Raw genomic sequence first — 20,381 nt, 5'->3', positions numbered from 1 at the left:
TTGTCTTCCCTCCCCCTCCCCTAAAATATTGAATGAAGTGGGTTTATATAGAGACCCAAAAATCCTCAAAAGGGATAAAATGCCGATGTGGGACTATTGAAAATTGAAAATTGTTTGAGAAATGATGTGGGAAAGATAGATTTTTTTTAATTTTTATTTTATAGATAAAATCAATTATTTTCATTTGTTTAAGATCTAAGAAGCTTATGAAATTTAATCAAATCGTGGAGGGTCAAAATTGAGTGTCAACAGCTGCCCCTCGTTTGACTCAGACTGATGAAAGAAATCCTAGGCAAATGAAATTGACATATCCAAATTTTGACCAACCACATTTTCACCTTTCAGAAAAAGAGCTTTTGGTACGGACTTAAGAAATTGTGGTCGAGCCCCGGAAGTGGGTTTCCTACATATCTCAGGCTATATGAGAATTCAGGCCACTTGTAGTTCGATACGCTTGATTTGACGCAGGGTTTTCAAAGAAATGCAAAAGCTATTTCGGTGTCGAAGTATGGAGAAATCGAAAAGCTTGAGAACAAAGTAATGACAAAATAATTGGAGTACAGTCGAGTTTTTAACATTGAGCCGTCCTACATATCCCTAAATTTAGGGAATTAGACTGCTTGTAGTTCGACTCAATCGGTTGAAAAGGAAATCTCTTATGTGGATTTAACCTTTAGCTTAAGGATAAGTGACAAAATAATTGAGCTTGGAAAAGAGGCTTGCAACCATCTCAACTGTGAATGCGGGGCCCTTCTCACCCATAGGTAAGAATTTCCATGGACATAATTTCCGAATCTCTTGGTGTATTATTACCCTAATTTGAAAAATTGCCTTGGGTGAGAGTTCAAATTTTCACTGGAGGCGAAACTGAAACTAATAAACCCAAGAAAATATCGACATGCCTTAGGATAGGGGTATGGTTTGATTGTGGTGGAAGTTGTTCCTCAACTCGCGTCCTAAGATTTTGATATTCCTCTTTGGACTATGCCCTAGTTCACTGCTAAGAAAAAGTTCCACGTTGTGCAGCGTCCTGGTATAACATGTCACACTGAAGGAGATGACGATCCAATTTTCAGGTGTAATTCTCTTAAAGGAGTTGACAGTTAAATATAGTATGTCCGTTTGAACTATGTGGTGATTCAATAATATTATATAATGTGTCGCGTTGAAGGAAGTGACTCTCCAATAATAATTAATGTGTCACCTTGAAGGAAGTGGCGCTCCAATAATAATTTAACGTGTCACGTTGAAGGAAGTGACTCTCCAATATTAATTTAACATGTCACGTTGAAGAAAGTGACGCTCCAATAGTAATTTAACATGTCACGTTGAAGGAAGTGACGCTCCAATAGTAATTTAACATGTCTTATTGAAGCAAGTGACGCTCCAATAGTAATTTAACATGTCACGTTGAAGGAAGTGACGCTCCAATAATGAATTAACGTGTCACGTTGAAGAAAGTGACGCTCCAATAATAATTAATGTGTCACGTTGAAGGAAGTGACTCTCCAATAATAATTTAACGTGTCACGTTGAAGGAAGTGACTCTCCAATAATAATTGAACATGTCACGTTGAAGGAAGTGACTCTCCAATAATAATTTTATGTGTCACGTTGAAGGAAGTGACGCTCCAATAATAAATAATGTGTCACGTTGAAGGAAGTGACGCTCCAATAATAAATAATGTGTCACGTTGAAGAAAGTGACGCTCCAAAATAAGAGAATCAAGTTGTAACAGAGTAATCTGAGCGGCTTTTGTAGTTTGTGAAGTTGGTAATTTCTTTAGATGTGATTACAGCTCTGTCGTCACTGCGCTCATGAAAATTTTGTTAGACAAGAACAGGAAAATTAATAAATGTCAGGACTTCTGAAGGAGTCACGATAATCTGTCATCCATAGAGAATGCGAGATTCTGGAAGAACAAATCGATAACTTTTAACTTTTGAAAGGATACTTTAAAGACAAACTAGGGATCTCATGCAAGACGTGTCCCTACTTTGAATCTGGAAATTCATGTAAAGAGAAGATAGGGTTGATAAAGGTCACCTTTGAAACTTGAAGTTGAACGAAAATTTGGATAATTTCGAACTATTTCAAAAGTTGCCTCTGTTTCCAGTCCAAGGGTACTTAATTGAAATAAATTGTAAGACACCAGAATGACTAAATCAAAAACATGCCCTAGTTTTCTCTGGGGACTGTAATTTCAAACATTAGGAAGACCGAATCCTTATATAAGATTGCCTACGTATCTTGCTGGAACAAGAAATCAGGTCTAACGTAGTTCGAACCTAAAACTTAAAGGAATTTTTTTAAAAGAATGAAAATAAAATTGCCGACGAGAGATTTTAAAATCAAGAAAGAAAACTCTTCAGATAAAATAGAGGATAAAATCAGTTTGGATTGGTTCCTTGGTGTCAGGAATCCTTCATAATAAAATTCTTGGATAAGGACTAGTGTGTGTCCTTTGTCTGGTGAATGTTTGGGCAGATCATTTATAAATTGAAAGGATCTCTTGAAATTTCGACTCAACTTTGACGACTCCTGCAAAGCTCAGATGTAATTAGTAGCAAAAATTATCAAAGTAAAAGATAAGTTCTCAAATGAAGTTTTTTCAGCTTATATTGGTTTGAATAACGCTTTATGATCATCACCCTTGCGCCAAGCTTCCCATCTGGTAAAAATATAAAATGTGTAAGTCACAGTGAATTGAAATGAAAATTTTAAAAGATGAGCAAGAGTATAAATCATCTGAGTCATGATGAGGCCACTGTGGGTCTAATGTTGTGTTGTAACTTTATAATTCCTGCATCCAAAGAAAAATTCTTAGTTTCGAGAGACTAATTCGTGTTGGCTTTGTCTTGCCATCCTGATGCTCTTTTGCCTTCTGGATTACAAATTTGTTTGGTCTTGAAATGTCGCTTGATTGAATTTTTGAGGACCCTCCTCAAAAATTCTGCCCCAGTATAAAACATAATCATAAATTTTGAAATTTCTGTAGTTTTCAGTTGAATTATTGAGTGAATCTCAAAATTTTTGCCCCAGTTGCAACTCTGAAGTGATCCTTGATTCTGGACTAAATAAACTTCTCTTCTTGATGAATTTTTAGATCCTCTCAAAATTTGCCCCAGTTTTTATTATAAAGAGAAATGAAAAACTTACAAGGAACATGACCGAGCCGGTGCGGCGCCTACGTATCCCGTTGAGCAGGAATCAGGTCAAACATAGTTCGAACTCTAGAGGATTAACAAGACTAGAAGAAATTTAACCAAGAAAATGACCGAGGCCAACATAGGCCGCCTACGTATCTCATTCTTGAGAATTCAGGTCAAACGTAGTTCAAATAATAAGAGAACACTTAAAGGGATAAAGGGGTGACCGAAGCCGACATAGGCCGCCTACGTATCTCATTCTTGAGAATTCAGGTCAGACGTAGTTCATAAAATTACAAGTGAAAGATGATTAAAAGGGAAAATCTAAAACAAACAAACGATTACAAAGTAATAAAGCGATGAAAGTGCGATCACAGAGAAATAAAATAACAAACTCTAAATACAAGACTGAAAGCTGCCAAAAGTGCGACCTTCAAGAAAGTTGCTTCTTCTTTGCAACTGGTCATGTCAACCATTGCTCCTTATGCTTGGGTAACAGATTGGTATTCACATTCGATGGAGCTTGAGCGAGTTTTACCACCTCATTGTCAATTAGATCTTTAATTTTGTGTTTGAGAGTGATACATTTTTCGGTATCATGACCAACAACCCCTGAATGATAAGCACAACGCTTACTTGGGTCATACCACTCGGCTGAAGTATTCATAGTCTTGGCTTCCACTGGATGAAGTATTCCCGCCTCTTTCAATCTCTCAAAAAGTTGACTCCTTGTCTCGCTTAATTGAGTGAAGACTCTAGCAGGTTTTTTCTCAAAATTAGGATGAGGTGCATTATTTCGGGGATTTTGCATTGGTCGTGGAGAACGAAATGTTGCTTGATTATTGCAAACATAGTATTGTGAATTAGGATAGCCTTGAGGTGGTTGATGGTTATATGATGCAGCTCCTCGGGTCGTTATCATCATAACTTCTTTATCCTTTTTCTTTCCAAAAGAACCAGTTTGATAGGTTCTATTAGCAAATTGAGATGAGGCGTAACTCCTTATTCTTCCAGTTTTGAGACCGTCTTCGATCATTTCTCCAGCCTTAATAACTTCAGCAAATGTCTTTCCACCCATAGTGACCATTCGCTCATAGTATTCTGATTCTTGAGCTTGAATGAAGTAAGTGATCATTTCTGATTTCTCCATACGTGGGTGCACCCTGGCAGCTTCTTCTCTCCAACGAATGGCATATTCTCGAAAGCATTCAGTCGACTTGGGTTTCAGCTTTGTAATAGAAATTCTATCGGGAGCAATTTCAACATGAAACTTGTAATGATCCACAAAAGCATTGGCCAGATCATCCCAAGTACGCCATTTGGTTACATCTTGCTTAGAGTACCACTCCAATGCTTTTCCAGTTAGGCTTTGATTGAATAACTTGATTCTTATCCCTTCGTTGTTTCCAACGCCAATCAACTTTTCACAGTAAATTTTCAAGTGAAAGCATGGATTTCCTGATCCAGTAAACTTCTCAAACTTTGGAATCTTGTAACCAGGTGGCAACTCAACCTCAGGAAATGTGCACAATTCTTCGTATCTAACACTCTGGCCACTATCGAACCCACGAATACCTCTCAAAGCATCCTCCAAACTTTTCATCTTCTTATTCATCATTTCAGCATCTATTGATTTTCCGTCCCCCTCAATTTCAATATAGTGATTAACATCTGGGCGATGAAACTCTGGAGCCTTGGTAACGGGTGGAGCAGTGACATAAATGTACACTGGCAGAGTGTGATGTGTTACCGTTGGAGCTTTTGGGGGAGAAAATGTGTATACAAGAGGAGTATCCTAAGTTGAATTAGTGGGTGATGCACTTTGAGTTTGTTGAAAGGTGGCAAAGTGATCTCCTTGATGAAACTCACTCGAAGTAGGATATACGGGTGGCATGGGCCCCCTTTTACGAGCATCAAATGGTTGATTCAGAGAAGCAGTTTGGTATTGAGCTACCAGGAGATTCAGCGTGCCAATTTGTCGCTCTAGACTAGCAATGACCTCCGTAGGTGATTCTGCTGCTACCGAGGCACTAGGATCGGCCGCGATCGATGGAGTAGGGATCATTTCGGACGAAGCAAAAGTGTGAATAGTGGGATCCATTTTTGAACGAGCCCTTTTAGTAGTCCAAGTAAGAAGTGAAGAGTCTGTAGAGATTCCCTTGACCTTAGACCGTGTAAAATATGAATGTTCTGCCAGCGGATACTTTGGTGAAGTGAGCAAGTTTATTACCAACACAAATCAGTCTCTCTTTCTGGTTCAACTCAAAAGTAAGAAAGGTAGTCCATTAATCATAATAATCAACCAAAGTAGCCCATAAAAAAAAAATAACATGTGTTTTGTTTTAAACAAACTAGTCCAAAATTCGATGAAGATGAGTTTCAAGAAATGATCAAATGGAAATATTTAGTAACGCCGGCTAGTAGGTGTGGAAAATAATTTTCAAGAAATAACGAGGTCAATGTGAATTTGAATGATGACCTAATAATTTTTTTAAAATTCTGGAGTAATTTTGAACATATTTTTGTAATGGAGTTATAGTATTTTGGAAGGTTTGAAAATTGGATTAATGTTCTAAAACATTGGAATAGAATAATGGACCAATTATGCTTAAAGTAAAACATATGTATATAAACACATATGTCAAACAAGCACAAATGAAACAAAATTTGTAACAATTAACACAAACAATATATAACGCCTCCTAACATACATGTGACCTTTTAAGCCAAAGGTAAGCCTAACGTTTGAAGGATATGTATATCATTTGTAAATTGTTCCATTGCCCAAAACTTATAAATAAAATAAATAGGGATGCACAATAGTGGAAAGAGAAATAAATATGAGTCCCCCGTAGGGGTACAATGATAACGAATCCCGAACTTCTTGATGCTTTTGAATTACTTCTTGATGATGAGTATCTTCATCTGAATTAAACCAAGAAACTACCTAATAAAACAAAATTAAAAAAAAAACCGACCCAAAAGGACAATGGTACTTACAAATCAACATACATATCCTTCAAATTTAACAAATTATCGGATGATCGCCTTAGTTGACCGCAGGTCAATTAGACTCAAGGTGGTCTTCTAATGGATTCAATACGCCTTGGGTATTGAATCGTCTTAGGTTAATGCAGCTAAAAGGGTCTTGGTTGAGCTCTAACTTAGTTAACTAAAAGTGACTTTTGAAGGACCGGGACCTAAGCGGACAACTTAGGTTGAAATTCACGATAACCATTGGACGCATGACGAACCAATAAATCATCGATCATTCCGAAAAAGGTTGAGTATAAAAAGTCTGGCTGCTGTTCCGCAAACCATTCTTTAATATACTAACATATAATATCAGAAGATGCCATGAATGCAAAATAACAGTTAATAATCAAAATTTAAATACATAATCGCATCAAATAACAATTAATTCAATAATAACTAGCCAAACAATAAAATACTTTTGGTTAGAACCTAGATGAATCCCCAGCGGAGTCGCCATTTCTTTTACGACCCGATTTCGAAAACTAAAGGATTTCGAAGCCGATTTCGCAACTTTGGCCAATTTTGGAAAATGTTTAATTTTAGGAAGTCGCCACTTAATCTTTTAGGAAAAATTAAAAAAACCAAATAAATTAAAAAAAAAGAAGGTTAATAGAAATTGGCTAAGCGTTCAAATAATTCTCTAAGGAAGGGTTTAGGCACCTTAGAAAATGTGCTAACATGCGGTTGACCGACGAATTTCAAAGTTTGCTAATTTTAAGAAAAAAACATGTGAATACTTAAAAAATCTTATTTATTTATTTCAAACTACTCAAAAAAATTCTTGTTGAAAACTTAGATAATAATCTCTTATATTATGCAAGATCTCAAAATAATCCTAAGACTTAAAACTTTTATCCATAGTCATATTTTGAATCATACAAATAATTCAACACATAAACATGGATTACAAGACTTTGTGCAACAACTATGAAAGGAAATTAAAGATCCTCAAGTCATTCATACCAAGTTATAAGTTAAATTAAATACTAATTTAGTTTAAGAAACTTAACAATTTTATCCTATTCAAAAATTTGAACTAAATAGTTAGTTCACACTCGTAAACATGGATTCAAAGCTTTTTAACAACTATAAAAGAACATAAAAAAAAAGTTCTCAAGATATTCTAATAAGCTTAAGCTATTTAACAAAAAAAATAAGTTTCGAAAATTTAAAGTAGACAATTAACGAAATAGAATAACCATTTGAAAACCTCCAAAGGATTCATCTAAGTTAATAACAATAAATAAACAATTAACAAACACAACACACAATAATAAGAGATAAAGAGAAACAAAACTAAACAAAACGATAATAAACAAGATGAGGGAAAACTAGGATTTTCGCCCAAACTTTTAGCCTTTATTTGGCTGCTGCAAATTATTGTTACTGGTGCAATTTCTGAACTTTTAAGCCAAAAAAGTGCAATTTTCAGGCCTTAGAAGACTGCTGAAACTGCTGCAAAAATGGACCCAATTTTGCTTTCCGTTTTAGCTCTTTGGAAATGTTGTTGCTATTGATTTTTGAGTGTTTAACCCAATAACATGACTCCCTTTCACAACTCCGAAGAAGATTGACTCAAGAAGCGGAATAATGAAAGAGAAGGGAGTCCGGATGGACTCAATTAAGACAGAGGTACATGCACAGAATGAAATAAAAATTAGCAACTGATTGAAGAATTTTCTGAAATATTCAAATCATCTAGCTTAGTGACAATAGTATGTCAAATCTCATAGTTGAACCACTTCAAATGGGCATGGAATTTTTCAAAGGAAGATAAACATGGATATACCAAACCCCACAACTTTAGCCACACGTATCAAATAGACACATAATAATCTAAAATTCAATCACAGAGCTTAAATCCACTCCTAAAATAATAGACAAATTGCTATGCATTAAGTTAAATATCTTAAGATATGCACTACGGAAGTGTATTATAGCAGAGAATTGATAAGTAACAATACAAATATGTATTCTCAATAAAAGAGCAACTAGTAATTTTAAAGGTACATGAACATTAACAAATGGCCATCCTCATTAATACGAAATGATAAAGCATTAGCAGCAATACTAACACGATTTATACAAAAAGGGGACAATTCCTATGTTCAAGGCTATAATCAGATACATGTATATAAGAAAAACTAGCTCAATAAATCCTAATTTATTACTAACTAGAAAGCCTACATTTTAGTCAATAAACACATAAGTGAAACATGAAGAAACAAAGACATGAAATTGGAAGATTATTGGAAAAACATCTCGGAAAATAAGTAAAACAGTAGTTACAAAATAAACATTATTAACTACTAAAAGATCAAACCAAAGTCTAACACATGACTACTAAAACAAAGCTAAGCATATATAATAAACAAAAAAGCATAAAAGAGCTAGGAAATAAATAAAACAAGGCTAAGAAAAAATTTACCTCGTTCTGGGCAGCGAACCGGAACATTAAATATGTTTTCTCTTTAGTCATACCTGACCAATAATAAACATGATTACTAACACATCGAATATAATGTCTATTTTATTTTGGTTTGACTTTTGCTTTAAATTTTTTAATTTTTTCATAGAGAAGCCACTATAAATACACACAACCCCCCCCCCCCCCACATTATTTCATCGACCAAAGTTTCATGTTCTTTCTTTTGTTTTCTTAATTCCATGGAGTTTGTAGGTCAGGATCATATTTTTTCATTTATTTTCTTAATTCCATGGAGTTTGTAGGACATGATTTTCAATATCAAAGTGAAATATCAAGTGATTTTATGATCCAAATCATAAAACCGAAGAAAAATATAGTTGTGCTAGTGAAAACAATAAAAAATAAACGTTACGTGTTTCTTCTAGTAATTAACTATATGTTACTTTCCTTCACCCCATTTATTCACTTTTTTATATCTTCAAAATAAACTCATAGAAAACCATTTACCAATTTCATTCCAAAAAATCTTGTTACTTTCTATTATACTCCAGTCCTTGTCTAATTTCTTTGTGCATTTAAGTTTTGGTATTGTTGCACAAGTAAAAAGGAAGTTGATAATTGCGACAATAGTGCTCATCAAGAAGATGTGCTTCTACAAGCATCCATGAACCTTATATGATTAATCAAGTTCAGTGGCCAAGAGGCAAGATTCCCATTATATAGTAAATATATGTTTTGTTCAACTTACAGAATGCGGCTATATCAACAATTCAAACGAGATGTAAAAATCCCAAAACTACAATCTCAAGTTTAATTTGGGTGTATTAGTAATTTAGAGGATCAATGGTTTCAAACAAATACTTATAAGACATTATTATTCTAAGCATAGAATCCTCCTGTGTTTTCCACCATGTAAGCCTATTGATGATGCAAATGATCGTCTAAACATGTTAGATGGATCACTTGTATATATGACAAACTCTCCAATTTTTCATATTTGTCCTTAAAAGACTATTAAATATATATTTTGTAGAACATACAGAAAGCTGACATATAAACAATTCTAACATGATGTCAAAATCGCAAAAGTTACAATCTTAAGTGTTCATGTAAAACAGAATGATCATCCTATTATTCCAGATTCGACTACGAGGCGCATACAGAAGCTTGTGGAGCCTATCTGATAGAAAATTTCTGCACATTTTGCTTGGGAGTACTCCTATATAATAAAGGCACATAACAATAAGTTTTTTTCTTTAAAATCATTTCATTATTCTACAAATAATAAACAGTTTTTAAATATGCAGTTTGTACTAAAGAAGTAGCTTATTGACATTTCTTTAACAAAGGGATTTAGTTTCAGAGTTACAGGTAACCATATAAACTATTAGGTTTTATATACTTACAATATAAAAGATTTTCACGCCATCAGTTAAACTTAACTGACTACTGATAGGTTATTACTCTATTTTCCTTATCATAGATTTGGTGTGCTATGTTTATTTATCTTTAACTTTACATTTATTTATTTAATTCAAAAGATGTTAATGAACTTTAAGGATCTCATTCTTGGGACTAATGGCATCATATAAGTAATCAATACCAACAAGTTTAATGTCAGTATGCTGGATCAAATATTATGCTCCGTCTGAGGTGAATGCTTCTTAACCAAGAGTTTAACTTGGATGTCTTAGCAATACTTATAAGACCTTATTATTCTTATTATAGAATCCTCCTCTTTTCCCACTATGTAAGCCTCTTTATGACATTCGAAAGATCTTCTAATAATAGGACAAATTTCTCCAATTTAGCAAGGATCATCTTTGTTGATAATCTTCTAGGTCTATACTTAAAGACTATTCATTTAACCGCAATCACTCACGTAAAGCACAATAAATGTAGAAAAATAAGTAGACAAGTTACTCAATATTCAATAGACTAATTAAGGAAAAAATAAATAAAAACAATATGGATATGTTTGAGTTTTTGGAAAGAACTTAGAAACTAATGTTGAATATTGATTTAAACGTGTTTAGAGGTTTCTATTTAGTAAGGAAAGGATCAAAATAATCCCTCTTCTTTGGGATAAGACTCAAAGTTATCCTTGAGTTTTCATATAAAGCACTAATAGTCCCTCTTGTTTGCTATATTGGTACATAGTTAGTCCTTCTTCAAAATTTTACCTTTTTTTTGCATTGATTGTATCCATAACCTATGTATGAGATGTTCAATTGTCATTTTATATATTTAGTAGAATAGAAAAGACATAAAGTCAACACTCAAGTCGTCCCGAATATTCGAAAAGACACCTTAAATTTGCAACCGTCTTATTACCCACTAAACAATTTTGATTATATATAACTATATCATTTGTTTTCCAACTGACATAGAGAGTGGTGCGCACTCTCTCAAAGAGAGTGAGCAATCTATAATAAATGATATAATTTTATTTTTCATAAGTACTTTATTATAAAATATATTTTCTTATTTTTCTTGCAATTTTAACTTTTTTTCCTTATTATTTTTTCTTTTTCTTTCTTCTTTCTTCTTTCTTCTTTAGAAATTCATTCTCATCTCCATCTATTAAAGTTTCTTACATTCAATGTCATCATTCTTACCAAAACTTCACCTTCCATTTTTATTACTATTAATTTTACTCTCTTTAATTTTAAACTTTTATCTAAATATATTCTTAAATTTCGAACAATTTGATAAACTCATTATATTTCAAGATGATCAGGAAGTTTCATATAGATTTTTTATCCGATTTAAATTAAGTTCTTTCAATTTTTGGGAATTAATTGATTCTTTTGAAATTATCATTTCTAATTTTGAATTTATATGAAAATGAGTAATTTATGATACTTTCTAAATTTTCTTACAAAAATAATTAATTTTGCTATCAATAATTCAATAAAGTCTAAAAAAATAATATGAATTCCATAAAGATTTTGACCAGAAGAAGAAGAAAAACATTGGGAGTAGGGCTCAATTTGACATGGGGTGTACGAGGTGAAGGAAAAAAAGAAAGTAGAGGTATGAATCACTTGAAAGTGGGAGGTGAGAGATGAATTAAAATTTAGAATAAATCAAAATTAAAACTCAAAAAGTATGAGAGAGAAATAAAGTTAAAAAAATTAACGGAAAAACTTAAGATAAAAAAAACACATTTTAAATTAAATTAACATGTGTCATATAATGATTGGTGTGTGAAGATACTTGCTTCTTAAAACTTGGGGCTGATCGAAAAATAGTATAATAATATATTTTCAAAATTGTTTAGTGAGGTAATAGGACAGTTGCAAAGTCATGGTGTCTTTTTGCAAATCCGAGACAACATCAGTGGTAACTTTATGTCTTTTCTCTTACTAGAAATAAAAACTCTTTATCAAAGAATGTGAGAAGAAAAACACTTTATTTTCTTTAGTAAAAATTGTATAGTATGTAAAGTCGAGAGGTTCATCACGATCATTTCACGTGCAATAATACAATTTTTTCTTTTCCTGCAAATTCATATGTTAAAATGTTCTTAGTTTAGTAACGGTAATATTTCTCGTGAACAGAAAAAGGTGTTTTTCTTATCGTTTCTCTCCGAAAAAGTTATTATTTCTATTAAATATATTAAAAGATGAATTGACATTCCTTATATAAAATTTTGGACGAAATAAATGTTAAAAAATAGACAAAATTTTACGAGAGGACCAAAAGTGCACCAATATTGTAAACATGAGGGACTATTAGTGCTCTTTGTGAAAATTCAAGGATCACTTTGAATCTTAACCCAAAGATGAGGGACTCTTTTGTTCCTTTCCTCCTATTTAGTTGGCAGAATAACATGTTTGTTAGGGCTCCTAGTTGAGCCAAAGCATATCTTTTGTTAGTTGATAATATTTAGCCTAGTGGATAAGGTTGTGGTTAAGTTACTCGGTCATGTTTCTCTTAGATGGTTGAGTTCTAATTCCTATTTAAAGTGTCCTATGTACTTGATTTAAAAAATCTGTATGAAGAGTCAGGTTAGGTGAAACTAAGAGAAGATCAATACCAAGAAGAAAGTGACAATTGAGTGCAAACAATTGCTTCCAATGGACCATTTACCACAACTCAACAACTAATTTCCATCTTTAAAGGGGATAATACGAATTTTGGAGCATAAAGGTGAAGACTTTCTTCAAGTCTCAGGAACTGCGGGATTTGGTGGAGAAGGGCTATGCTGAGGAAGATGAAGCACAAAGGTTGCAGGAGAACAATAAAGAGGACTCGACGACACAATTTTGCATCCAGCAAGCATTGCATGACTCAATTTTTCCAATATTTCTATTGCAGAAACCTCAAAGAAGGCATGGCATATCGGGAAAAAGAATTTCACAGCTTAATAAATGTAATGATTGTTAAAATCACTCCGAAGTGATTTAAGAAATTCATCCATGCAAAGTAGTGAATTTGTGTAAGACTACTTATCTAGGGTGTGACCAATTGTTAATAATATGAAAGCATATCCTTACAAAATTACTGTGAGACTATAATTTCTAAAGTATTGAGAAGTCTTAATAAACGATTCGACCATGTTGTAGCTTCTATTGAGGAGTTCCATGATTTATCTAATTATGGTTTTGATGAATTGATGAGTTCACTGGAAGCTCATGTGAATAAATTCAATGCTTATCAACAAAAGGGTGAAAAGAAGGCATTTCAGATCAAGGGGAGTCTTCTTTCAAAGGCAAATTAGATGTTTCAAAAGCCAGAGGATATCGAGGCAGAGCTAGTTTCCATGAATGAGGTCATGGAAGAAGACGAGCTCAATTTGGTGGTGAGCACCGACAGTTCAAGAGAAATATTCAATACCGCTATTATAGAAAAATGGGGTACAAGGGAGTTTATTGTTGAACTAAATAGAAGGATGAACAACCCATGCAAATTTCACTGAGCAACAACAATAGGAGGGTACTTTGTTCGTGGCTCGCTCCTCAATAGATGTTGGTTCAGATGACATATAGATCATTTATAGTGGTTTCTCCAACAACTTGCGGGGCAGAATTCTAATGTTCAAAGAACTCGATGAAATAGAGAAGTAAGAAGTCCATCTTAGAAATGACAAGGTAATGATAGTCGATGGAAAAGGCTCAATCGCTCTAAAAAATTCTCATCTTAGTGTCAATGTTACGACCCGATTTCGAAAACTCAAGGGTTTCGAAGCCGATTTCGCAACTTTGGCCAATTTTGGAAAATGTTTAATTTTAGGAAGTCGCCACTTAATCTTTTAGGAAAAATTAAGAAAACCAAATAAATAAATAAAAAAAAAAGGTTAATAGAAATTGGTAAGGGTTCAAATAATTCTCTAAGGAAGGGTTTAGGCACCTTAGAAAATCTGCTATCACGCGGTTGACCGACGAATTTCAAAGTTGGCTAATTTTACGAAAAAAAACATGTGAATACTTAAAAAATCTTATTTATTTATTTCAAACTACTCAAAAAAAATTCTTGTTGAAAACTTAGATAATAATCTCTTGATATTATGCAAAATCTCAAAATAATCCTAAGACTTAAAACTTTTATCCATAGTCATATTTTGAATCATACAAATAATTCAACACATAAACATGGATTACAAGACTTTGTGCAACAACTATGAAAGGATATTAAAGATCCTCAAGTCATTCATACCAAGTTATAAGTTAAATTAAATACTAATTTAGTTTAAGAAACTTAACAATTTTATCCTATTCAAAAATTTGAACTAAATAGTTAGTTCACACTCGTAAACATGGATTCAAAGCTTTTTAACAACTATGAAAGAACATAAAAAAAAAAGTTCTCAAGATATTCTAATAAGCTTAAGCTATTTAACAAAAAAAATAAGTTTCGAAAATTTAAAGTAGTCAATTAACGAAATAGAATAACCATTTGAAAACCTCCAAAGGATTCATCTAAGTTAATAACAATAAATAAACAATTAACAAACACAACACACAATAATAAGAGATAAAAAGAAACTAAACTAAACAACACGATAATAAAAAAGATGAGGGAAAACTAGGATTTTCGCCCAAACTTTTAGCCTTTATTTGGCTGCTGCAAATTGCTGTTACTGGTGCAATTTCCGAACATTTAAGCAAAAAAAGTGCAATTTTCAGCCCTTAGGGGACTGCTGAAACTGCTGCAAAAATGGACCCAATTTTGCTCTCCGTTTTAGCTCTTTGGAAATGTTGTTGCTGCTGATTTTTGAGTGTTTAACACAATAACATGACTCCCTTTCACAATTCCGAAGAAGATTGACTCAAGAAGAGGAATAATGAAAGAGAAGGGAGTCCGGATGGACTCAGTTAAGACAGAGGTACATGTACAGAATGAAATAAAAATTAGCAACTGATTGAAGAATTTTCTGAAATATTCAAATTATCTAGCTTAGTGACAATAGTATGTCAAATCTCATAGTTGAACCACTTCAAATGGGCATGAAATTTTTCAAAGGAAGATAAACATGGATATACCAAACCCCACAACTTTAACCACACGTATCAAATAGACACATAATAATCTAAAATTCAATCACAGAGCTTAAATCCACTCCTAAGATAATAGACAAATTGCTATGCATTAAGTTAAATATCTTAAGATATGCACTACGGAAGTGTATTATAGCAGAGAATTGATAAGTAACAATACAAATATGTATTCTCAATAAAAGAGCAACTAGTAATTTTAAAGGTACATGAACATTAACAAATGACCATCCTCATTAATACGAAATGATAAAGCATTAGTAGCAATACTAACACGATTTATACAAAAAGGGGACAATTCCTATGTTCAAGGCTATAATCAGATATATGTATATAAAGAAAAACTAGCTCAATAAATCCTAATTTATTACTAACTAGAAAGCCTACATCTTAGTCAAGAAACACATAAGTGAAACATGAAGAAACAAAGACATGAAATTGGAAGATTATTGGAAAAACATCTCGGAAAATAAGTAAAATAGTAGTTACAAAATAAACATTATTAACTACTAAAAGATCAAACGAAAGTCTAACACATGACTACTAAAACAACGCTAAGAATATGTAATAAACAAAAAAGCATAAAAGAGCTAGAAATTAAATAAAACAAGGCTAAGAAAAAATTTACCTGGTTCTGGGCAGCGAACCGGAACTACGAGTTTGAACGAGACGACTCCACCTCCTCAACTCGAAAAACCACAAAACACTTTGAAAATTTTTAACTATGGGAATCAAGAATTCTCTAAATTTTATGAGTATTCTTTGTCTTCCCTCCCCCTCCCCTAAAATATTGAATGAAGTGGGTTTATATAGAGACCCAAAAATCCTCAAAAGGGATAAAATGCCGATGTGGGACTATTGAAAATTGAAAATTGTTTGAGAAATGATGTGGGAAAGGTAGCTTTTTTTTTTTAATTTTTATTTTATAGATAAAATCAATTATTTTCATTTGTTTAAGATCTAAGAAGCTTATGAAATTTAATCAAATCGTGGAGGGTCAAAATTGGGTGTCAACAGTCAAACTTCTCCATGATGTGCAGTACGTTCCTTTTTGTCCCATAACTCGTTGAGTGTTTGGAAACTGAATACTTGTGGATACACTATTTTTTTAATGACAATTCCTATAGAATTTGAGATAAAATTTCAGAACACAAAATTGGTGACATTCAAATGTCTCAAAATATAATGTTTTCTTTTAGAGTTTTTGATGTTAAAAGTTTTGCATTAATTACCAAATGCAATACAGAAGCTAATTTGTGAAATTTGTTCAGATGAATGTTCAGGGATTACCGTAATAAGGTCGTAAAAATATTTTTCTTGGTTTAGCAAGCATTGATGCTCTTGAATTTTGTGAAGGATGTGTGCATGGGAAGCAAAATAGAAATTCATTACCTGTAGGTATGTCTTGGAGGGATTTTGTTTGTCTTAAAGTGGTTGGTCCATGATAACCTATGTGGTCCTATCAGTGCTGATTCCATAGGTGAAAGTCGATATTTTCTGCTTTTTACGAATGATTATTGTCGAATTAGTTGGGTATTTTGTTGAAATTCATGTCTGGAACATTTGAGAATTTCAAGAAATATAAGTCTTTTGTTGAGAGGGAAATTAAAGTGGTTATAGATTAATCAAGACTCTTCAAACAGACAGAGGTGGTGAATTTATGTTAAATGAATTCAACACCAATTTTGAGGAAAATAGCATCCAGAGACAGGTCACCACACCATATACTCCGGAGCAGAGTTGTGTCGCCGAACGAAAGAATCAGACATTCATTGAAATAGGTAGAAGCATGATTCATGCTAGAGGTGTACCAAAATATTTCTGGGCTGAAGCTGTTGCTACTGATGTCAACATGCTAAATATCTCACCGACCAAGGCCGTTCTTAATTAAACAGCATATGAAGCATGGAGAGGTAACAAGCCGAAGGTAAGCCACTTACGTGTCTTCCGGTGTTTATCTTATTGTTTGGTGAATTCCTAAGCAAGATATAAGTTTGATGAAAAATGAAAGAAACGTATCTGTGTTGGGTATAACACATAATCCAAAGCTTATAACCTATACAATCCAATAAGTGGAAAAATTGTGATCAGTAGAAATGTTATGTTGAATGAGGACGCTAGCTGGAACTTTGATTCTGAGAGTATAAGTTCGAATACTAATTTGTGGCGTAGTGATAAAGTTTCTGAGCAAGAAGCTGCTGTAGTTTCCTTTCCAAGGAACCCATCCAGTTCATCTCAAACAAGTAGCAAGAACCTCTACTCCAGCAAATGATTACAACTTAACCTCACAAAGAAGTGGCAGCAGTTCTTCTTCAAGAGATTTCTAAGAATTGTCTTTTGCTTTGTATGTTACTGTGCCCAGTTCCTTCAAGGAAGTTTTAGAGAGTCAAGAATGGAAAACTGTAATGATATAAGTGATGCTATATATTGAGCAGAATCAGACATGGGATTGGCGAATCTAGTTTAAGGAAAACAACTCATTGGACACAAATGAGTGTTCAATATCAAGCATAACATCAAAATATTGATTATGATGAGATATTTTCACCCGTGGCTCGCTTTGAAATGGTAAGAGTACTCTTATCTTTGGCTTCAAAGCTGGGCTTGCCCGTTTGTCAATTTTTATGTTAAATATGCATTTTTAAATGGGAATTTGTAAGAGGAAGTTTATGGTTTCCAAGTTGAGGGTTATGTTGTTAGTTACAATGAGAGCAATGTATAAAAGCTCAAGAAGGTTATTTATGGGCTAAAACAAGCGTCATGGGCATGGTGCAACAAAATTGACTCGTACTTCCTGAGTAATGGATTAGAGAGGAGTGAGAAAGAGCCTACAATGTATGTAAAAAAACAAGGCATGAGTGATTTTTTGGTAGTTTGTTTCTACGTGAATGACATGATTCATATGGGGTCATGTGAAACTTAAGTTTCTGAATTTTACTTTTTCGTGACGAAGGGGTTTGAAATGTCAGATTTAGATATTTTGCAATACTTTTTGGTCTTCAAGGGAAACAGCTATAAGATGAAATTTTTGTTTCTCAAATGAAGTATAAAAAAGACATCCTGTTCAAGTTCAATATAAATAATTGTAAAGTGGCTGCCGCACCCATGAATGCAAATGAAAAATCGTAGATTGAAGATTGCATAGATATTTTTGATCCTAGTCACTATAGAAGCTTGATTGGAGGTACCTAACACATACTCCTCCTGATTTTATGTTTACTATTAATATGTTGTATAGGTATATGTGTAGTCCTAACAAACAACATCTTGGTGCTACCAAAAGAGTATTGCCTTATGTTCCTGGGAGAGTTGCCTGCGCGATTTATAATTTTATATCAAGGCGGAGGTTTGAATATTGATTCAAACGTAATTATGGGTTGAAATTGCAGATGTTCTCACCAAGGCACTCCCACAAGCCATGCATGATCCCAACCTATAGAAACATGCAATTTATAATTTTATATCAAAGCGGAGGTTTGAATATTGAAACATAATTAGAGGTTCAAATTGCAGATGTTCTCACCAAGGCACTCCCACAAGCCAAGCATAATCCCTTCCCGCAGAAACTTGCAATTTATAATTGTATATGAAGGCGGAGGTTTAAATATTGATTCAAATGTAATTAGAGGTTCCTAATTTGTTGGCAGAGTAACGCGTTTGTTAGGATTCCTAGTTGAGTAAAAGCATATATTTTGTTAGTTGCCAATATTTATCTTAGTGGATAAGGTTGCGGTTTAGTTAGTGAGTCATATTTCTCTTTGGTGGTTGAGTCCTGATTCCTATTTAAAGTGTCCTATGTAATTGCTCTAAAAATATGAAAGTTCCCTGCAATTCTTCTTTTTCTTCTTCATATACCTTGTTTCTTCTTTCTTTATTCTCCAAGAGCTGAAATAATGTCTAATATGTTCGAGTGATTGACACTGACATAATGTATATTTCCTATTTTATTCGGGATGTTAAAGTTCATTATATTTGGAGAATTTAACAAATTGTATTTTTTTTTTGCTTTAAATTAATTGGTTTATACTTGAAACTTACAAAAAAAGGTCAAAGGTAGAGACAATATATAATACGAAAAGGGCCTAAAATATCTTCGAAGTACTGAAAATGTTACAAAACTATCCTCCATCAACCTATTGGCTCAAAAATGCCATTTTCACCCACGTATTCATTCCAAAATACGCTTGACATCCACCTTTGGGTTAAAACTTGACCATTTATTTAACGGTTTCCAATTAAAACTTTTCTTTAACCCAACAAATCCTTCTGTCTGCGCATATCTAAAAATAATAATTTGATATTGAAATGCTTGGTTTTCCCTTGAAAAATAGGATTATGTGACTCAGGAATAGCTCCAAAAACACCTCTATGAACTTTGCTTTCTTTAAATTCATATTATATAACACTTTTCTAAGACATAACGATTGATTTGCAGCAACAGTTGCTGCAATTAATTCAGTTACATCCGTAGAGTGTACAACAATTTCTTATTTGTCAGAACACCAAGGAAATACCCCTTAATAAAGATTAAAACAATATCCAGAAGTGATCTTCATGTAATCGGAAGAGTCACCCCAGTCAGTCGGTATATCCCTTTAACACATACTTCTTATTTGAGAGAAATGTTCCCTTAACATATTTAGTCACCCTTTAAGCTGATCTAAAATGAGTGAGACTTGCTAAATTACTGAATCTGGATATAGGACGTACAACATAAATTGTCTAGTCTAGTTGATGTAGGATATACAGGCATCCAACTAAACACTAGTAAAGAGTCTCATCAACTTTGTCTTCTCCATCAATTCTTCTCTACTTCCCCTTTCGACACATTGGAGTTATTTTCTCTTTGCAGTTTTCAATTCTGAGCCTTTTCAATTAAGTTCTGCATACTTCTTCTAACGGATGAATGCTTCATTTTCTTTCCTCGCTTGATTTCCGTTCCTAGAAAATACACCATTTCTTTAAAATCCATTATCTCAAAAGTCTGTTGCATATCTTCCTTAAATTTCATAACACATTCATCATTGCTTATGGTAACAAACAGATCAACTATATACAGTTATCAATACAAATACTTTCATCACCTTTAATATAGAGATTAGCTTCACTAAGACATTTTCTGAAACCCAGCTGCACCAAATGCTCATTAATCCTGTTGTACCAAGCTCTGGCCCCTGCGTTAGTCCATACAAAGATTCTTTGAGCTGATAAAATTCATCCTTATGCCCTCCTACAGGTTTATCAAAAAAAATTTCCTTCTCCAGAAA

The 20,381-nt window shown here is 33.3% G+C and overlaps 1 protein-coding gene across 2 annotated transcripts; it reads right to left on the bottom strand.

Annotated features, from left to right (window-relative positions):
* Window positions 1-1,344: 1,344 nt before the first annotated feature.
* LOC104649655 (uncharacterized) lies at window positions 1,345-15,899 on the bottom strand. 2 transcript variants are annotated; one of them, XM_026027890.2, is made up of 3 exons: window positions 15,743-15,899; window positions 8,615-8,667; window positions 1,345-7,802 (listed from the first exon to the last, which is right to left on the bottom strand). In XM_026027890.2, exon 3 carries the CDS (start codon window positions 4,766-4,768, stop codon window positions 3,614-3,616), a length of 1,155 nt encoding a protein of 384 aa, XP_025883675.1. In that variant the 5' UTR covers window positions 4,769-7,802; window positions 8,615-8,667; window positions 15,743-15,899; the 3' UTR covers window positions 1,345-3,613. The 2 variants fall into 2 exon arrangements, with proteins under 2 accessions (XP_025883675.1, XP_069146446.1); XM_069290345.1 differs by having other exon boundaries at window positions 1,345-8,667.
* Between the last annotated feature and the right edge of the window lie 4,482 nt (window positions 15,900-20,381).

The sequence above is a fragment of the Solanum lycopersicum genome, chromosome 10, assembly GCF_036512215.1.
Source record: "Solanum lycopersicum chromosome 10, SLM_r2.1".
Classification (NCBI taxonomy): Eukaryota; Viridiplantae; Streptophyta; class Magnoliopsida; order Solanales; family Solanaceae; genus Solanum; species Solanum lycopersicum.
This window is presented reverse-complemented; position numbering and strand designations above follow the sequence as displayed.